The sequence below is a fragment of the Heptranchias perlo genome, chromosome 9, assembly GCF_035084215.1.
Source record: "Heptranchias perlo isolate sHepPer1 chromosome 9, sHepPer1.hap1, whole genome shotgun sequence".
Lineage (NCBI taxonomy): Eukaryota > Metazoa > Chordata > Chondrichthyes > Hexanchiformes > Hexanchidae > Heptranchias > Heptranchias perlo.
In genome coordinates, this window is record NC_090333.1 from 372,752 (window position 1) to 392,184 (window position 19,433).

General features: G+C 51.3%; 1 protein-coding gene across 1 annotated transcript in view; it reads left to right on the forward strand.

Moving 5' to 3' along the window:
- erich3 (glutamate-rich 3) overlaps window positions 1–19,433 on the forward strand; it is a 57,609-nt gene that overhangs the window by 16,647 nt on the left and 21,529 nt on the right. The window contains exons 7-12 of the mRNA XM_067990847.1: window positions 65–262; window positions 6,139–6,307; window positions 9,982–10,168; window positions 10,699–10,988; window positions 12,101–12,337; window positions 18,671–19,216. Of these exons, the coding sequence (XP_067846948.1) occupies window positions 65–262; window positions 6,139–6,307; window positions 9,982–10,168; window positions 10,699–10,988; window positions 12,101–12,337; window positions 18,671–19,216 (1,627 nt within the window). The remainder of the gene's footprint in view (window positions 1–64; window positions 263–6,138; window positions 6,308–9,981; window positions 10,169–10,698; window positions 10,989–12,100; window positions 12,338–18,670; window positions 19,217–19,433) is intronic.

The window sequence follows — 19,433 nt, forward strand, 5'->3', positions numbered from 1 at the left end:
TGCTCCCGATTTGCTGCCTTTCAGAGAAAGATTTGCCCCTGAATGACTTTGCCTTGTTTCCTAGCTGGACAGAGACTCGATAAGGAACTGGCACACGATCGACTTTCCCACCGGGATGTCTCCCTACCGTCTCCCGGTGATCAATAACTACGTGACTCCTGTCCCACCGCCCCCCAGGAAACGGGAGAAGAACGTAACCACCAGGAGCAGGAGGCTGCAGCCAGCCACTGCTCCCAACGGCCTTGCAAACTTGTCCGCAAAGGTAAGGTGAAGAGAATCATAGAGTCATAGAACGACGCAGCACAGAAGGAGGCCATTCGGCCCATCGTGCCAGTGCCGGCTCTCTGAAAGAGCTATCCAATTAGTTCACTCCCCTCTGCTCTTTCCCCATAGTCCTGCAAATTTTTTCCCTTCAAGTATTTATCCAATTCCCTTTTGAAAGTTATTATTGAATCTGCTTCCACCGCCCTTTCAGGCAGCGCATTCCAGATCAGAACAACTCGCTGCGTTTTAAAAAAAAATGTTTCTTCATGTCACCTCTGGCTCCTTTGCCAATCACCTTAAATCTGTGTCCTCTGGTTACTGACCCTCCTGCCACTGGAAACAGTTTCTCCTTATTTACTCTATCTAAACCCTTCATGATTTTGAACACCTCTATCAAATCTCCCCTTAACCTTCTCTGCTCTAAGAAGAACAATCCCAGCTTCTCCAGTCTCTCCCCATAACTGAAGTCCCTCATCTCTGGACCCATTCTAGTAAATCTCCTCTGCACCCTCTCCAAGGCCTTGACATCCTTCCTAAAGTGCGGTGCTCAGAATTGAACACAATACTCCAGCTGAGGCCTAACCAGCGTTTTATAAAGGTTTAGCATAACTTCCTTGCTTTTATATTTTATGCCTCTATTAATAAAGCCCAGGATCCCATACGCCTTTTCAACAGCCTTCTTAACTTGTCCTGCCACATTCAAAGATTTGTGTACGTACACCCCCAGGTCTCTCTGTTCCTGCACTCCCTTTTGAAATTGTACCATTTAGTTTATTTTGCCTCTCCTCATTCTTCCTACCAAAATGTATTACTCCACATTTCTCAGCATTAAATTTCACCTGCCATGTGTCTGCCCATCTCACCAGTCTGTTTATGTCCTCCTGAAGTCTGTTACTATCCTTCACATTGTTTACTACATTTCCACGTTTCGTGTTATCTGCAAACTTTGAAATTATGTTCTGTATACCCAAATCCAGGTCATTAATATATATCAAAAAGAGCAGTGGTCCTAATACTGATCCCTGGGGAACACCAATGTATACTTCCCTCTTGTCTGAAAAACAATCGTTCACCACTACTCTGCTTTCTGTCCCCTTGCCAATTTTGTATCCACGCTGCCACTTTAATCCTATGGGCTTCACTTTTACTAACGAGTCTATTATGTGGTACTTTAGAAAATGCCTTTTGAAAGTCCATATACACAACATCAACCGCACTACCCTCATCAACCCTCTCCGTTACTTCATCAAAGAACTCAATCAGGTTTGTCAAACACGATTTTCCTTTAATAAATCCGTGCTGACTTTCATTTATTAGCCCAGAATTTCCAAGTGCCAATTTTATCCCGGATTATCGTCTCTAATAGTTTCCCCACCTCCGACGTTAGGCTGACTGCCTGTAATTGCTGGGTTGATCCCTCTCCCCTTTTTTGAACAGGCACTGCCCCCGTATCTAAGGAGGATTAGAAGATTGTGGCCAGAGCCTCTGTAATTTCCACCCTTACTTCCCTCAGCGACCTAGGATGCATCCCATCTGGGCGAAGTGACTTTTCTACTTTGAGCCCTGCCAATCTTTTAAGTATCTCCTCTTTATCTATTTTTATCCTGTCCAACATCACTACCACCTCCTCCTTTACTGGTACAATGGCAGCATCCTCTTCTCCAGTGAAGACCGATGCAAAGTATTCATTCAGTACCTCAGCCATATCCTCTGCCTCCACAAGAAGATCTCCTTTTGGTCCCTAGTTGGCCCCACCCTTTCTTTGACTACCCTTTTACTATTTATATGTTTATAAAAGACTTTTAGGTTCCTTTTTATATTAGCCGCTAATCTATTCTCATCCTCTCTCTTTGCCCCTCTTATTCCCTTTTTCTTTTAGATCTCTTCTGTACTTTCTGTATTCAGCCTGGTTCTCTACTGTATTTAATGTACATTTGTCATAAGCCCGCTTTTCCTGTTTCATTTTACTCTATATATCTTCAATCATCCAGGGAGCTCTAGCTTTAGATGCCCTTCCATCCCCCTCGTGGGAATGTGTCTACTTTGTACCCGAACCATTTCCTCTTAAAGACCTCCCATTGTTAATTACCATTTTGCCTGCCAATTTTTGATTCCACTCCACCTGGGCAAGATCCCTTTCAACTCGTTGAAATTAACCCTCCTCCAGTTTAGTATTTGTACGTTTGATTGTTCCTTGTCCCTTCCCAGAACTATTCTAAACCTAATGATATTGTGATCACTGTTCCCCAAATGCTCCCCCACTGAAACATGCTCTCCCTGCCCCACTTCATTCCCCAGAACTAGGTCCAGCACTGTTTCCTTCCTGGTTGGGCTGGAAACACACTGTTCCAGAAAGCTCTCTGGAACACATTTCAGGAATTCCTCCCCCTCTTTGCCCTTTATACTGTTACTATCCCAATCTATATTAAGATAATTGAAGTCCCCCATTATCACTGCCCTATAGTTCTTGCATCTTTCTGTAATTTGCCTGCAAATAGTTTCTCAATGTCCTTCCCTTTATTTGGCGGCCTGTAGTATACACCCAGTAACATAATAGTTCCTCTATTGTCCCTTAATTCTAAACAAATAGATTCTGTCTTTGACCCCTCAACAACATCATCCCTTTCCAGTGCTATAACAGTTTCTTTGATCAACACTGCCACCTCCCTCCCTCCCTCCTTTCTTTCCTTCCCTATCTTTCCTGAATACCTTGTAGCCAGGAATATTAAGTACCCAATCCTCCCTTTCTTTGAGCCAGGCCTCTGCTGTTGCTCCTTTATCGTAATCCCATGTGACGACTTGTGCCTGCAGCTCACCGACCTTATTTACCATGCTACGTATGTGCACTCTAAACTCATCTTAGACTGCCTCGCATTTGTTTGATAAGCTCTTATTTCTGATCTATTTTTTACTCTAGTGCTATTTGTCTCTCCCAGTCCTCAGTTCACCTTGTTTCTCCTTTCTAAAGTTACATCCTGGTGCCCATCCCCCTGTCAAATTAATTTTAAACCCTCCCCCCACTGCATTAGTTAACCTCCATGTGAGGACATTGGTCCCAGTTCTGTTGAGGTGCAACAGGTCCCCCCCCGCTCCAGAACTGATCATTACATAGAGTGTGCAGCACAGAAACAGGTCTTTTGGCCCAACTGCTCGATGCTGGTGTTTGTGCTCCACACAAGCCTCCTCCCGCCCTTCTTCATCTAACTCTATCAGCATATCCTTCTATTGGCGTTCATTGCAAGAGGATTTGAGTACAAGAGCAGGGATGACTTACTGCAGTTGTACAGCGCCTTGGTGAGACCACACCTGGAGTATTGTGTGCAGTTTTGGTCTCCTTATCTGAGGAAGGATGTCCTTGCCATGGAGGGAGTGCAACGAAGGTTTAACAGACTGATTCCTGGGATGGCAGGACTGACGTATGAGGAGAGTTTGGGTCGACTAGGCCTGTATTCACGAGAGTTTACAAGAATGAGAGGTGATCTCATCGAAACATATAAAATTCTAACAGGACTAGACAGACTAGATGCAGGGAGGATGTTCCCGATGGCTGGGGAGTCCAGAACCAGGGGTCACAGTCTCAGGATACGGGGTATGCCATTTAGAACCGAGATGAGGAGAAATTTCTTCACTCAGAGGATGGTGAACCTGTGGAATTCTCTACCACAGAAGGCAGTGGAGGCCAAGTCATTAGATGTATTCAAGAAGGAGATAGATATATTTCTTAATGCTAAAGGGATCAAGGGATATGGGGAAAAAGCGGGAACAGGGTACTGAGTTAGACGATCAGCCATGATCATTTTGAATGGCGGAGCAGGCCCGAAGGTCCTATTTTCTATGTTTCTTGTTTCTATGTTTCCTTTCTCCCTCATGTGTTTATCGAGCTTCCCCTAAAATCCATCTACACTATTCACCTCAACCTCTCCTTGTGGGAGTGAGTTCCACATTCTCACCACTCTCTGGGTCGAGAAGTTTCTCCTGAATTCCCTATTGGATTTATTAGTGACTATCTTATATTTATGGCCCCCAGTTTTAGACTCCCCACAAGTGGAAACATCTTCTCCACGTCTACCCTGTCAAACCCTTTCAGAATTTTAAAGGTCTCTCTCTGGCTTTTTTATCCTCAACACCTCCTCCTCCTCCTCCTCCTCCCCAGTCCATCACCGGCATCTCCACATCGTTCAAAATCAGCAGCATTGCCTGTTTTAGAAAATGTACGAGCCCTTTTAATTCCCCCCTCCCCCTTGTGCTTTCTGAGACACACTCGTGTGTGGAGCATAAATGCCGGCATAGATCAGTCGGGCCAAATGGCCTGTTTCTATGTTACAAAATTGTAGGAAAAAGGAAAAAAAAAAGAAAGATTTGCATTTACAGCCAATGAAATACTTTTGAAGTGTCGTCACTGTTGCAGGAAATGCAGCAACCAAGATCCCACAAACAGAAATGATAAAATGACCAGATAATCTGTTTTAGGTCTTGGTTAAGGGATAAATGGGAGAACTCCCTGCTCTTCGAATATTACCATGGGATTTTTTACATCCACCTGAGCGAGCAGACAGGGCCTCGGTTTAACGTCTCATCCGAAAGACGGCATCTCCGACGACGCGGCGCTTCCCCTCCGACGGCGCGGCGCTGCCCCTCCGACGGCGCGGCGCTCCCTCGGCACTGCCCCTCCGACGGCGCGGCGCTCCCTCGGCGCTGCCCCTCCGACGGCGCGGCGCTCCCTCGGCGCTGCCCCTCCGACGGCGCGGCGCTCCCTCGGCGCTGCCCCTCCGACGGCACGGCGCTCCCTCGGCGCTGCCCCTCCGACGGCGCTCCCTCGGCGCTGCCCCCCGACGGCGCGGCGCGGCGCTCCCTCGGCGCTGCCCCTCCGACGGCGCAGCGCTCCCTCGGTACCGTACTGGATCGTCAGCCTGGATTCAGTGCCCAAGTCCCTGGAGTAGGACTTGAACCCATGACCTTCTGACTCAGAGGCGAGAGTGCTACCCACTGAGCCACGGCTGACACCTAACTTACTTGTTTGGGCCTCTTCCCCGCTGAGACCATCCAGTTAAAGGCCGGCATTTATTGCCCATTTCTAGTTGCCCTGAGAAGGTGGCAGCGGGGGGGCCCGCCTTCTTCAACCGCTCAGTGGAAGTTTGATACAATTGAGGGACTTGTTAGGACATTTCACAGGATGCACTGCAGCAACTCGCCAAGGCTTCTTCCACAGCACCTCCCAAACCCGCGACCTCTACCACCTAGAAGGACAAGAGCAGCAGGCACATGGGAACAACACCACCTGCACATTCCCCTCCAAGTCACACACCATCCCGACTTGGAAATATATTGCCGTTCCTTCATCGTCGCTGGGTCAAAATCCTGGAACTCCCTTCCTAACAGCACTGTGGGAGAACCTTCACCACACGGACTGCAGCGGTTCAAGAAGGCGGCTCACCACCACCTTCTCAAGGGGCAATTAGAGATGGGCAATAAATGCCGGCCTCGCCAGCGACACCCTCATCCCATGAACGAATTTTTTAAAAAAAACTTGAGGCCAGGTAAGAGTCAACTACGTTGATGTGGGACTGGAGTCACATATAGGCCCAGACCCGTGTAAGGACGGCCGGTTTCCTTCCCTGAAGGACATTAATGAACCAGTTGGGTTTTGTCAACAATCTTCATAGCTTCATGGTCACTTTTACTGATCCTGCTGTACTCGAGAGACTCTGTTTCCTGTAGTTGATCAGTAAATAGACTTTGTTTGCTGTAGTTTGAGTAAATTAAAACCACAAGTCCCTTCCTGCCTTAAAATCATTGTCTGACAAATAAGATTCACTCCACGATATAAATGTGAGTTGTTGTTGTTGTTTGTTGTTGTTGTTGGACCCTCCTAAGTCTCACCGAGCCGCTGGGCACATCAGCGTCCTCATCACCATGGTTTACCGCGGCAAGCGCCTGCACCTCTCGTACGACCAGGCGGAGGCCAGAGACGAGGTCAAGGTTCACCAGCAGCACTGCGGCGGCGAGAACCTCTGCGTTTACAAAGGGAAGCTTCTGGAAGCAGGTTGGCGGCAATATTAAAAAAAAACAAACAAAACAAACATTTTTTTTTACCTCGCGTCCGTTTTCATTTCTTCTTCTTGCCATTAAAAGTTTGAAGTCTGAAACCCTCCCGCAGGTGATGGCAGAACCAGAGATGGGGATATCGAGGCCCCGGAGAGGGTGCAGAGGAGATTTACTAGAGTGGTGCCAGGGATGAGGGACTTCAGTTATGTGGAGAGACTGGAGAAGCTGGGGTTGTTCTCCTCAGAGCAGAGAAGGTTAAGGGGAGATTTGTTTAAAATCATGAGGGGTTTTGATAGAGTAAATAAGGAGAAACTGTTTCCATTGGCAGGAGGATCGGTGACCAGAGGACACAGATTTCAGATAATTGGTGAAAGAACCAGAGGGGAGAATTTTTTTAACGCAGCGAGTTGTTCTGATCTGGAATTCACTGCCTGAAAGGGCGGTGGAAGCAGATTCAATAGTAACTTTCAAAAGGGAACTGGATGAATACTTGAAGGGGAAAAATTTTCAGGGTATCGGGAAAGAGCGGGGAAGTGGGACTAATTGGATCGCTCTACCAAAGAGCCGGCACAGGCACGATGGGCCGAATGGCCTCCATCTGCGCTGTAAGATTCGACGATTCTGTTAAAGATTTGGCGTTGCCTCACCGGCGCTGTGTTCTTACAAGGCACTGGCCACTCCTGCACCCAACTGATCCCACTCCCACAGGCTCGAGGGGCTGAATGGCCTCCTCCTGTTCCTGGAGCTCTGCTCAGCTGGAACATAACTTCCGACCCTTTGTATTCCAGCCCCCGAGACAAAGGTTAACATTCCATGAGCCTTTTTGATTATTTTTTTTGTACCTGTACACTGGTTTTTAAATGATTTGTGTACCGAGACACCAAAATCTCTCTGCTCCTCCAGTTCCTAGTGTCTCACCATTAAAAAAAACATTCCAATTTGTCTTTCTCGGATGACCTCACACTTCCCCACATTGAACTCCATCTGCCCCAGTTTTGCCCACTCACTGAATCGACCAATGTCCCTTTGCAACTTTCTCCTCCCATCGCTACACTATTTACTGTGCCGCGTAACTCGGGGCGACCGTACAATCACATCTCTCACAGACATCAGTGAGCGACAGCAAGCGTAGCAGCCATTTGCACACAGCAAGATCCCACAAACAGCGATGAAGGGGTATTGATCAAGGGAGGAATGTAGGCCAGGACACCAGGAGAACACACCTGCTCTTCAAACAGTATTTTAAGCCGTCATTTAAATCAAGCACCCTCCGTCGGCGCGGCGCTCCCTCTGTACCGACCCTCCGTCGGCGTGGCGCTCCCTCTGTACCGACCCTCCGAGGGTGCGGCGCTGCCTCGGTACCGACCCTCCGAGGGTGCGGCGCTCCCTCGGGACCGACCCTCCGAGGGTGCGGCGCTGCCTCGGTACCGACCCTCCGAGGGTGCGGCGCTCCCTCGGGACCGACCCTCCGAGGGTGCGGCGCTCCCTCTGTACCGACCCTCCGAGGGTGCGGCGCTCCCTCGGTACCGACCCTCCGAGGGTGCGGCGCTCCCTCGGTACCGACCCTCCGAGGGTGCGGCGCTCCCTCGGGACCGACCCTCCGAGGGTGCGGCGCTCCCTCGGGACCGACCCTCCGAGGGTGCGGCGCTCCCTCGGGACTGACCCTCCGCCAAAAGTTATTAAAAAATTCCATCATGCTCGTTGTCCAATCCCTCCATGACTTTGCTCCACCCGAGGTGACTTATCTTCGCGAACTGTATTTCACCTGGACTCTCCACCACCATTGGAACATAGGAACAGGAGGAGGCCATTCAGCCCCTCAAGCCTGTTCTGCCATTCTAATCTGCACCTCAACTCCATTCACCCGCCTTGGTTCCATATCCCTTACTTCCCTTACCTAACAAATATCTATTTATCTCAGTCTTCAAGGCTGAGTTAGACAAATTTTTGATCAGCAAGGGAGTCAAAGGATATGGCGAAACGGCGGGAAAGTGGAGTTGAGGTAAAAATCAGACCAGGCATGGTCTCATTAAATGGCGGAGCAGGCTCGAGGGGCCGAATGGCTGACTCCTGCTCCTATCTCTTATGGTCTTGAAATTTTCAATCAACCCCCAGCTTTTTGAGGGAGAGAGTTCTGGATTTCCACTACCCTTGGATGTGGTTGTTTGGGCTAATAGGCTCCTGAATTCTGGAATTCTCTCCCTGAGCCACTTTGCCTTGTAACCACTCCTCCTGTGAAGACCCATTGGATCACTGAGTATTCAGCTCCCTCCAGATGTGGCTCTAAACACGGAGATCTATATGGAACAGGGTGTAATGAGTGACAACCAATAACAATGATACAAACCAACAACTGCATCAGGACCTCACCTTCCATCTCTGTCTCTTTTTCTCTCTCGCCCTTTCCCTCCCTCCTGCTCTCTCTCCGTCTTTCTCTCCATTTCTCTCTCTGTCTCCACAGCACCTATTGGATAGAAACCCAACTTCCTCTTCCCCAAGGAGTGGGGGGAGTTACAACTCTACCTCCCCCACGGGAGTGTTAAATAAGAAACGCCTTATAAGTGAAACCCATGCCCTTGATCATGTCCTATAGTCTCAGTCCTCTCCCCAACAAAGAGAAAAACCTCCTTTCTCTCCTTCTCCAGGCCCTGGTCCATGTTTTCGAGCTTAGAAGATTAAGGGGGGAATAATTGAGCTGTTTAATCTTGAGCTCATCCAAGACTCTGCTGCCCCGTATCCTAACTCGCACCAAGTCCCGTTCTCCCATCACCCCCCCGCGCTCGCTGACCGACATTGACTCCCGGTCCGGGAACGCCTCGAATTTAAGATTCTCATCCTCGTGCTCAAAATACCCACTGGCCTCACCCCTCCCTATCTCTGTAACCCCCTCCAGCCCTACAACCCTCCGTGATCTCTGCGCTCCTCCAATTCTGGCCTCTTGCGCATCCCCGATTTTAATCGCTCCGCCATTGGCGGCCGTGCCTTCAGCTGCCTAGACCCGAAGCTCTGGAATTCCCTCCCTAAACCTCTCCCCCCCTCTCTCCTCCTTTAAGAAGCTCCTTAAAACCTAACTCTTTGACCAAGCTTTTGGTCACCTGTCCTAATATCTCCTTATGTGGCTCAGTATCAAATTTTGTTTGATAATCGCTCCTGTGAATCTCCTTGGGACATTTTACCACGTGAAAGGTGTTATATAAATGCAAGTTATTGTTGTTGATTAAAGGATTTGATAGGGTAGATAGAGAGAAACCATTTCCTCTGGTGGGAGAGTCCAGAACAAGGGGGGAATAATCTTAAAATTAGAGCTCGGCCGTTCAGGGGTGATGTCAGGAAGCATTTCTTCACACAAAGGGGAGTGGAAATCTGGAACACTCTCTCGCAAAAATCTGTTGAGGCTGGGGGTCAATTGGAAATTTCAAAACTGAGATCAATAGATTTTTGTTAAGGGTATTAAGGGTTATGGAGCCAAGGTGGGTAGATGGAGTTAAGATACAGATCAGCCATGATCTAATTGAATGGCGGAACAGGCTTGAGGGGCTGAATGGCCTCCTCCTGCTCCTAGATTCCACCTCATTAAACACCGTCAGGTGTTTTGTTTTATTTGATGACTGCTGTGTAAATTTACGCCATTTTAATTCTTCTTCTTTGTCCTTTCCCTCCGTCGATTTCCAGAGAAATTCCAGTTTGTCTCCAGGCGACACCCGGGATTCCCCTTCAGCCTCACCTTCTTCCTGAACGGGATCCAGATCGATCGACTGAGCTCCTGCTGCGAGTATAAACACCGCAAGGGATCCCGGCTTGGCGGCAAACACGCGTACTTCAGCTTCCTGGGCGTGGACGGGGCGTCGCCGTGCTACAGGTAGTGAAGGGGTGGGGGGAGTCTCGGCCAGTTACAGTCCCCGTCGCAGAACGCTTTCCCCTGATGCTCCTCGTGCTTGGCATGCACTGATCGAAAGAAAAGGACGAACTTGGATTTATATCGTGCCACATTAAGTCTTTCAGAAATATCCCAAAGTGCTTCACATGCAATGAATTACTTCAAAGTGTTGTTATGCAGCCATTTTGCGCACGGGCAGCCATTTTGCGCACGGGCAGCCATTTTGCACACGGCCAGTATTTTGCGCACGGCCAGTATTTTGCGCACGGGCAGCCATTTTGCGCACGGCCACCATTTTGCGCACGGCCACCATTTTGCGCACGGCCAGTATTTTGCGCACGGCAGCCATTTTGCGCACGGCAGCCAGGATCATCTGACTGTCTCAATTAAAGAAAAGCCATGGTATAAATTTAAATAAAGATTTGACCCCCAATTAAAGAGCACGGTCACTGAGGTCGTTGTGATTAACAGATAAGCAGTACAGTCTGTTCTGTCCAATCTCCCTTCCACAGATGTATTATTGCGATGGGTTTGGATAAGAAACCCACACCGCCTCCAAAAAGGATGAAGGAAGAGCCGGAGAAGGACACCGAGAAAGAAAAGTTGGAATCGGCGAAAGGCGAGGAAGGACCAACCGTGTGGAAGGTTCCAGCCCTCGCTGGAGAGGAGACTTGCCAGGAAGGAGGCATGTCAGCCGAGACCTCAACTCAAGAGGATAAAGCGAATGGAGAGGAGAAAATGGACGAAGATAAAGAGGAAAGAGCTCCAGAGGCTGACACCCAAGGCGGAAAATCCAAGGAAGGTTGGTCATGACGGTGGATGGTGTGGTTATTTTCACACCTTCAAACACTAGTGAAGAACAGTGTGAGACCGTGGGAGGATTCGCAGGACTGATTAACAGTCTGACAGGCCGCGACCGACCTGAACACTCCTTCCATGGGCCAGGACCATCTTTATACCAGCCTATCGGTATAGCAGGGTTAGCCCTATGCGTAGGAAGGGTTTTATGGGTTCCCACAACTATACGATGGGGGGAGGGGGGGCCATCCACACCCACCGAACAGGAGTATCCCGCGGGGTATCAACCCAGAATTCAGAGCCGGAACCCCGGTCTCCACTGGCCGGGACCGTCAGGGACCCCCTACAAATATTGACGCACTCCCCGGGGACCCCCTACAAATATTGACGCACTCCCCGGGGACCCCCTACAAATATTGACGCACTCCCCGGGGACCCCCTACAAACATTGACACACTCCCCGGGGACCCCCTACAAATATTGACGCACTCCCCGGGGACCCCCTACAAACATTGACGCACTCCCCGGGGACCCCCTACAAACATTGGCGCACTCCCCGGGGACCCCCTACAAACATTGACGCACTCCCCGGGGACCCCCTACAAATATTGACTCACTCCCCGGGGACCCCCTACAAACATTGACGCACTCCCCGGGGACCCCCTACAAACATTGACGCACTCCCCGGGAACCCCCTACAAAACATTGACGCACTCCCCGGGGACCCCCTACAAACATTGACACACTCCCCGGGGACCCCCTACAAACATTGACGCACTCCCCAGGGACCCCCCTACAAACATTGACGCACTCCCCGGGGACCCCCTACAAACATTGACGCACTCCCCGGGGACCCCCCTACAAACATTGACACACTCCCCGGAGACCCCCTACAAACATTGACGCACTCCCCGGGGACCCCCTACAAACATTGACACACTCCCCGGGGACCCCCTACAAACATTGACACACTCCCCGGGGACCCCCTACAAATATTGACGCACTCCCAGAGGTTCCACTAACCCCGGTTTGAAAACCTGTGCTTTACTTTTGAAAGATCTTTGTGACAAATTTCCGCTTCAAAGCTCACGGTTGCAAACCTGAATCCATTAACAGAGTACGACGATGATTTTGAAGATGAAGAGGAGAAACCGGGTGAAGAAGCAGACCAAGAAGACGAGGGAAGGGAAGGGAGTCCAGAAGAAGCAACTTTGCCCCCGGAGAACGAGAGACTGAGCTCGGATGATGAGAAGCCGAGCGCCAAGTCTCGGGTCCGGGAGGAGGGGAGATCGGCGAGTGAGGAGGATAGCAGTAGTTCCTCAGATGGTGAAAGTGAGAGCGAAGATAAGCCAGGTTTGTTTTTAATCGTAGAATGCTACAGTACAGAAGGAGGCCATTCGGCCCATCGTGCCTGTGCCGGCTCTTTGAAAGAGCTATCCAATTAGTCCCACTCCTCTGCTCTTTCCCCACAGCCCTGCAAATTTTCTCCTTTTCAAGCATTTATCCAATTCCCTTTTGAAAGTTATTATTGAATCTGCTTCCACCGCCCTTTCAGGCAGCGCATTCCAGATCAGAACAACTCGCTGTGTTAAAACAAATTCTCCTTGTCTCCCGTCTGGTTCTTTTGCCAATTATCTTAAATCTGTATCCTCTGGTTTACCTCCCTGCCAGTGGAAACAGTAAATAGTTTCTTATTATCAAAACTTTCATGATTTTGAACACCTCTATCAAATCTCCCCTTCACCTTCTCTGCTCTAAGGAGAACAACCCCAGCTTCTCCAGTCTCTTCATAACTGAAGTCCCTCATCCCTGGTCCCATTCTAGTAAATCTCCTCTGCCCCCTCTCCAAGGCCTTGAGACCTTCCCTAAAGTGCGGTGCCCAGAATTGAACACAATACTCCAGCTGAGGCCTGACCAGTGATTTATAAAGGTTTAGCATAACTTCCTCGCTTCTGTACTCTCTGCCTCTGTTTGTTTGAGTCAGACTGGGGCAATTTTCCTCCATTGCTCGGGTGGGGTAACCTATCGGAGAGGAATAGGGCCCATCTCCACCTCATCGATTTCAACGGAAAAGAAAATCGGGGGAGGTGCAACATGGGGTGAAGAGTCCCCCTCCGCCGGGGAACCCCGGGGGGTGGGGGGGTGAAGAGTCCCCCTCCGCCGGGGAACCCCGGGGTGGGGGGGGTGAAGAGTCCCCCTCCGCCGGGGAACGGGGGGGTGGGGGGGGTGAAGAGTCCCCCTCCGCCGAGGAACCCCGGGGTGGGGGGGGTGAAGAGTCCCCCTCCGCCGGGGAACCCCGGGGTGGGGGGGGGTGAAGAGTCCCCCTCCGCCGGGGAACCCCGGGGTGGGGGGGGTGAAGAGTCCCCCTCCGCCGGGGAACCCCGGGGGGGGGGGGGTGAAGAGTCCCCCTCCGCCGGGGAACCCCGGGGTGGGGGTGAAGAGTCCCCCTCCGCCGGGGAACGGGGGGGGGGTGAAGAGTCCCCCTCCGCCGGGCAACCCCGGGGTGGGGGGGGTGAAGAGTCCCCCTCTGCCGGGGAACCCCGGGGTGGGGGGGGTGAAGAGTCCCCCTCTGCCGGGGAACGGGGGGGGGGGGTGAAGAGTCCCCCTCCGCCGGGGAACCCCGGGGTGGGGGGGGTGAAGAGTCCCCCTCTGCCGGGGAACGCCCTGAGGGGGGAGAGATGATAACTGCCCCCTCCCAGTTGTCTCACGCTGCTTCTAAGGGACGGGATGTTGCCGTGTAACCAGTGTGAGCACTTCATTCTCCTCCAGGCCAATCCTTGCGTCTCCTGATCAAAGGTAAAAAAGGAACCTACGAAAGAACTAACTTGTATTTCAACATCGCCTTTCACAACCTCAGGACGTCCCAAAGCGATTTACAACCAATGAAGTACTTTTTTCAAGTGTTGCCATGTAGGAGATGTGGCAGCTAATTTGCACATAGCAAGATCCCACAAACAGTAATGAGACAATGACCAGTTCATCTGCTTTGTTTGTTAGTTGGATAAATATTGACCCAAGGGGAGAACTCCCCTTCGAATAGTGGCCGTGGGATCTTTTATGTCCACCTGAGCGGGCAGGCAGGGCCTCGGTTTATTGTCTCATCTGAAGGACGGCACCTCCGACAGTGCAGCGCTCCCTCAGTACTGCCCCTCCGACAGTGCAGCGCTCCCTCAGTACTGCCCCTCCGACAGTGCAGCGCTCCCTCAGTACTGCCCCTCCGACAGTGCAGCGCTCCCTCAGTACTGCCCCTCCGACAGTGCAGCGCTCCCTCAGTACTGCCCCTCCGACAGTGCAGCGCTCCCTCAGTACTGCCCCTCCGACAGTGCAGCGCTCCCTCAGTACTGCCCCTCCGACAGTGCAGCGCTCCCTCAGTACTGCCCCTCCGACAGTGCAGCGCTCCCTCAGTACTGCCCCTCCGACAGTGCAGCGCTCCCTCAGCACTGCCCCTCCGACAGTGCAGCGCTCCCTCAGCACTGCCCCTCCGACAGTGCAGCGCTCCCTCAGCACTGACCCTCCGACAGTGCAGCGCTCCCTCAGCACTGACCCTCCGACAGTGCAGCGCTCCCTCAGCACTGACCCTCCGACAGTGCAGCGCTCCCTCAGTACTGACCCTCCGACAGTGCAGCGCTCCCTCAGTACTGCCCCTCCGACAGTGCAGCGCTCCCTCAGTACTGCCCCTCCGACAGTGCAGCGCTCCCTCAGTACTGCCCCTCCGACAGTGCAGCGCTCCCTCAGTACTGCCCCTCCGACAGTGCAGCGCTCCCTCAGTACTGCCCCTCCGACAGTGCAGCGCTCCCTCAGTACTGCCCCTCCGACAGTGCAGCGCTCCCTCAGCACTGCCCCTCCGACAGTGCAGCGCTCCCTCAGCACTGACCCTCCGACAGTGCAGAGCTCCCTCAGCACTGACCCTCCGACAGTGCAGCGCTCCCTCAGCACTGACCCTCCGACAGTGCAGCGCTCCCTCAGTACTGACCCTCCGACAGTGCAGCACTCCCTCAGTACTGCCCCTCCGTGCAGCGCTCCCTCAGTACTGACCCTCCGACAGTGCAGCGCTCCCTCAGTACTGCCCCTCCGTGCAGCGCTCCCTCAGTACTGACCCTCCGACAGTGCAGCACTCCCTCAGTACTGGGAGTGTCATCCTAGATTTAGTGCTCGAGTCTCTGGAGTGGGACTCGAACCCACGACCTTCTGAGTCATTTTATGAGAGTGTTAGCCGCTGAGCCACGGTGAGGCCCCCCCAGAACATGAGCTTCTTACACTTAGAAAAGTGGAAGGATTCAGATGGAGTGACACAGCATCTGTTCGGGAACTGTCTCCATTTTACTTGATAATTCAAAGCAAATTAAAAACAGCCTTTGATCCAAAGCTCAATATGTTTCCTAGCAACTGAACTATCTCTGTAGGAAGTAATTAACTATCCCATTGAGCAGCAGCTGGTGGTACAGTGTATGCAATAAAGTCGGCGCTGTTATTTTTGGGAGAGCTCCTGCGTTCTGGTGTACGGGCACTGGTTGCTAAATGGAGCATGTGCTGTTTTGGGTTCAGGACTACATGCATGCTAAACAGCGGAAGCAACATGCGATAGACAGAGCTAAGCGATTCCACAACCAACGGATCAGATCAAAGCTCTGCAGTCCTGCCACATCCAGTTGTGAATGGTGGTAGACAATTAAACAACTAGTGGGAGGAGGAGGCTCTGTGAACGTCTCCATCCTCAATGATGGCGGAGTCCAGCACGTGAGTGCAAAAGACAAGGCTGAAGCGTTTGCAACCATCTTCAGCCAGAAGTACCGAGTGGATGATCCATCTCGGTCTCCTCCCGATATCCCCACCATCACAGAAGCCAGTCTTTAGCCAATTCGATTCACTCCACGTGATATCAAGAATCGGCTGAGTGCACTGGATACAGCAAAGGCTGTGGGCCCCGACAACATTCTGGCTGTAGTGCTGAAGACTTGTGCTCCAGAACTAGCTGCGCCTCTAGCCAAGCTGTTCCAGTGCAGCTACAACACTGGCATCTACCCGACAATATGGAAAATTGCCCAGGTATGTCCTGTCCACAAAAAGCAGGACAAATCCAATCCGGCCAATTAACACCCCATCAGTCCACTCTCAATCATCAGCAAAGTGATGGAAGGTGTCGTCGACAGTGCTATCAAGCGGCACTTACTCACCAATAACCTGCTCACCGATGCTCAGTTTGGATTCTGCCAGGACCACTCGGCTCCAGACCTCATTACAGCCTTGGTCCAAACATGGACAAAAGAGCTGAATTCCAGAGGTGAGGTGAGAGTGACTGCCCTTGACATCAAGGGAGCATTTGACCGAGTGTGGCACCAAGGAGCCAAAGTAAAATTGAAGTCAATGGGAATCAGGGGACAAACTCTCCAGTGGTTGGAGTCATACCGAGCACAAAGGAAGATGGTAGTGGTTGTTGGAGGCCAATCATCTCAGCCCCAGGACATTGCTGCAGGAGATCCTCAGGGTAGTGTCCTAGGCCCAACCATCTTCAGCTGCTTCATCAATGACCTTCCTTCTATCGTAAGGTCAGAAATGGGGATGTTCGCTGATGATTGCACAGTGTTCAGTTCCATTCGCAACCCCTCAGATAATGAAGCAGTTCGGGCCGACATGCAGCAAGACCTGGACAACATCCAGGCTTGAGCCGATAAGTGGCAAGTAACATTCGTGCCAGACAAGGCCAGGCAATGACCATCTCCAACAAGAGAGAGTCTAACCACTTCCCCTTGACATTCAACGGCATTACCATCGCCGAATCCCTAACATCAACATCCCGAGGGTCACCATTGACCAGAAACTTAACTGGACCAGCCATATAAATACTGTGGTTACAAGAGCAGGTCAGAGGCTGGGTATTCTGCGGCGAGTGACTCACCTCCTGACTTTCCACCATCGACAAGGCACAAGTCAGGAGTGTGATGGAATACTCTCCACTTGCCTGGATGAGTGCAGCTCCAACAACATTCAAGAAGCTCGACACCATCCAGGACAAAGCAGCCCGCTTGATTGGCTCCCCATCCACCACCCTAAACATTCACTCCCTTCACCACCGGCGCACAGTGGCTGCAGTGTGTACCATCCACAGGATGCACTGCAGCAACTCGCCAAGGCTTCTTCAACAGCACCTCCCAAACCCACGACCGTTACCACCCAGAAGGACAAGAGCAGCAGGCACATGGGAACAACACCACCTGCACGTTCCCCTCCAAGTCACACACCATCCCGACTTGGAAATATATCGCCGTTCCTTCATCGTCTCTGGGTCAAAATCCTGGAACTCCCTTCCTAACAGCACTGTGGGAGAACCTTCACCACACGGACTGCAGCGGTTCAAGAAGGCGGCTCACCACCACCTTCTCAAGGGCAATTAGGGATGGGCAATAAATGCCGGCCTCACCAGCGACACCCACATCCCACGAGCGAATAAAAAAAAAAATTCTCAGGCCTATACTATTCTCATCCCTCAACCAACATCACTAAAACAGACTATCTTTTTTTAATTCGTTCATGGGATGTGGGCGTCGCTGGCGAGGCCGGCATTTATTGCCCATCCCTAATTGCCCTTGAGAAGGTGGTGGTGAGCCGCCTTCTTGAACCGCTGCAGTCCGTGTGGTGACGGTTCTCCCACAGTGCTGTTAGGAAGGGAGTTCCAGGATTTTGACCCAGCGACGATGAAGGAACGGCGATATATTTCCAAGTCGGGATGGTGTGTGACTTGGAGGGGAACGTGCAGGTGGTGTTGTTCCCATGTGCCTGCTGCCCTTGTCCTTCTAGGTGGTAGAGGTCGCGGGTTTGGTGTGGTCATTATCACATTGCTGCTTGTTGGATCTTGCTGTGCGCAAATTGGCTGCCGCGTTTCCTACATCACAACAGTGACTACGCTTCAAGATAAAAGTACTTTTAATTGGCTGTGAAATGCTTTGGGACGGCCTGAGATTGTGAAAGACGCTATATAAATTCAGTTCCTTTCTTTAAAGCAATACTGTACCCTGGGGTATTTTTCTCATCTGTTTCAAAAGGGCAGGGAGCGACTTATCTCCCTCTCATTCTTTCCCCATCCTTATACTTCATATTTGAATTGTTCCCATGCAGTGTATCGGAACTGCAGGAAAACGTCAGAATTGTGCGATGCCCGTTACGACCAAGTCTGTTGGTCTCAGTGAACTGCGTGTGAGGCCTTGTCACTTTGCTTTAAAAGCCTTGCAGCAATTAACAGCCTGACCCTAACCAGAGGTCGTGTTAAAGTGAGACTTTATCAGTGCGAATCCAAGGCTGAAAAATGCTTAGTCTGAGCATTAGTTAAGGAGAGAACTTGCATTTATATAGCGCCTTTCACCACCTCAGGACGCCCCAAAGCGCCTTAGGAGAAACTTCTTTACTCAGAGAGTGGTGAGAATGTGGAACTCGTTACCACAAGGAGTAGTTGAGGCGAATAGCATAGATGGATTGAAGGGAAAGCTGGATAAACACACGAGGGGGAAAGGAATAGAAGGTTATGTTGATAGGGTGAGATGAAGAGGGGTGGGAGGAGGCTCGTGTGGAGCATAGACACCAGCATGGACCAGTTGGGCCGAATGGCCTGTTTCCGTCCTGTAAAATTCGATGTAAATCTATATCAACGCGACAAGTGATGAGCCGATATTTTTTGTACATTTGCTTCAATAGAGGGGAGAAGATCACGGGCATCGTTGCGCAGTTCATCTTATTCCCCGAGCAGCAGAGAAGAGTCCGATGGTGAAAGAGCGGAGGAAAAGGTCGCTGAAGAAGAGCAAAGCCGCTCTACTGCTGAAGAACAGGTAGGTCCCACAAATGGTGCAGTGGAGGGAGAAGTCCAGGTAGACACCAAGGGAGACGGCCATCAGCTGAAGGCTCCAAACGGTGGAAAGGGGGAGGGAGGAACAGTCTCGGAAGAAGGGACCTTTGCTGAGGGAGCAGAAGGTGTCGTGGAGCAAACCGTCGAGGCGCCGGCGGGAGAGGATAGGTCTGTAATGACAACGGGCGACGAAGAGAAACCTGGAACCAAGGAAGAGATCGAAGATGGAGAGAAAGTGAACGGGAGTACGGAGACGGCCGACGAGGAAGGAGCAGAAACTAGAGGCGGGCCGTTGATATCGGTGGAGGTTCACGTCATAAAGTCCGAAGATGCACAATTGAGAGGTAGCGAGAGGGACGTCTGCGCTGCTGAACTCTCTGAGTCAGGGAGATGCGTCGGTGAGTAAAATCGGACTCCCAAACCCTGCCTTGCTTCATGCATGTGACTTCTTGGCTTTCGGTTCACTTTTAGTTGCAGTGTTGACCTTGGCTGCATTTCCAAAAACAGCATGAAGTGATGCAGTTGCAACATGTCAATTAAAACTGTGGTGCATGGAGTGTTTGGCCTTCCCTGTGTGTACATTGCTGGGTGAACTGATCTACCGTGTTTGCCAAG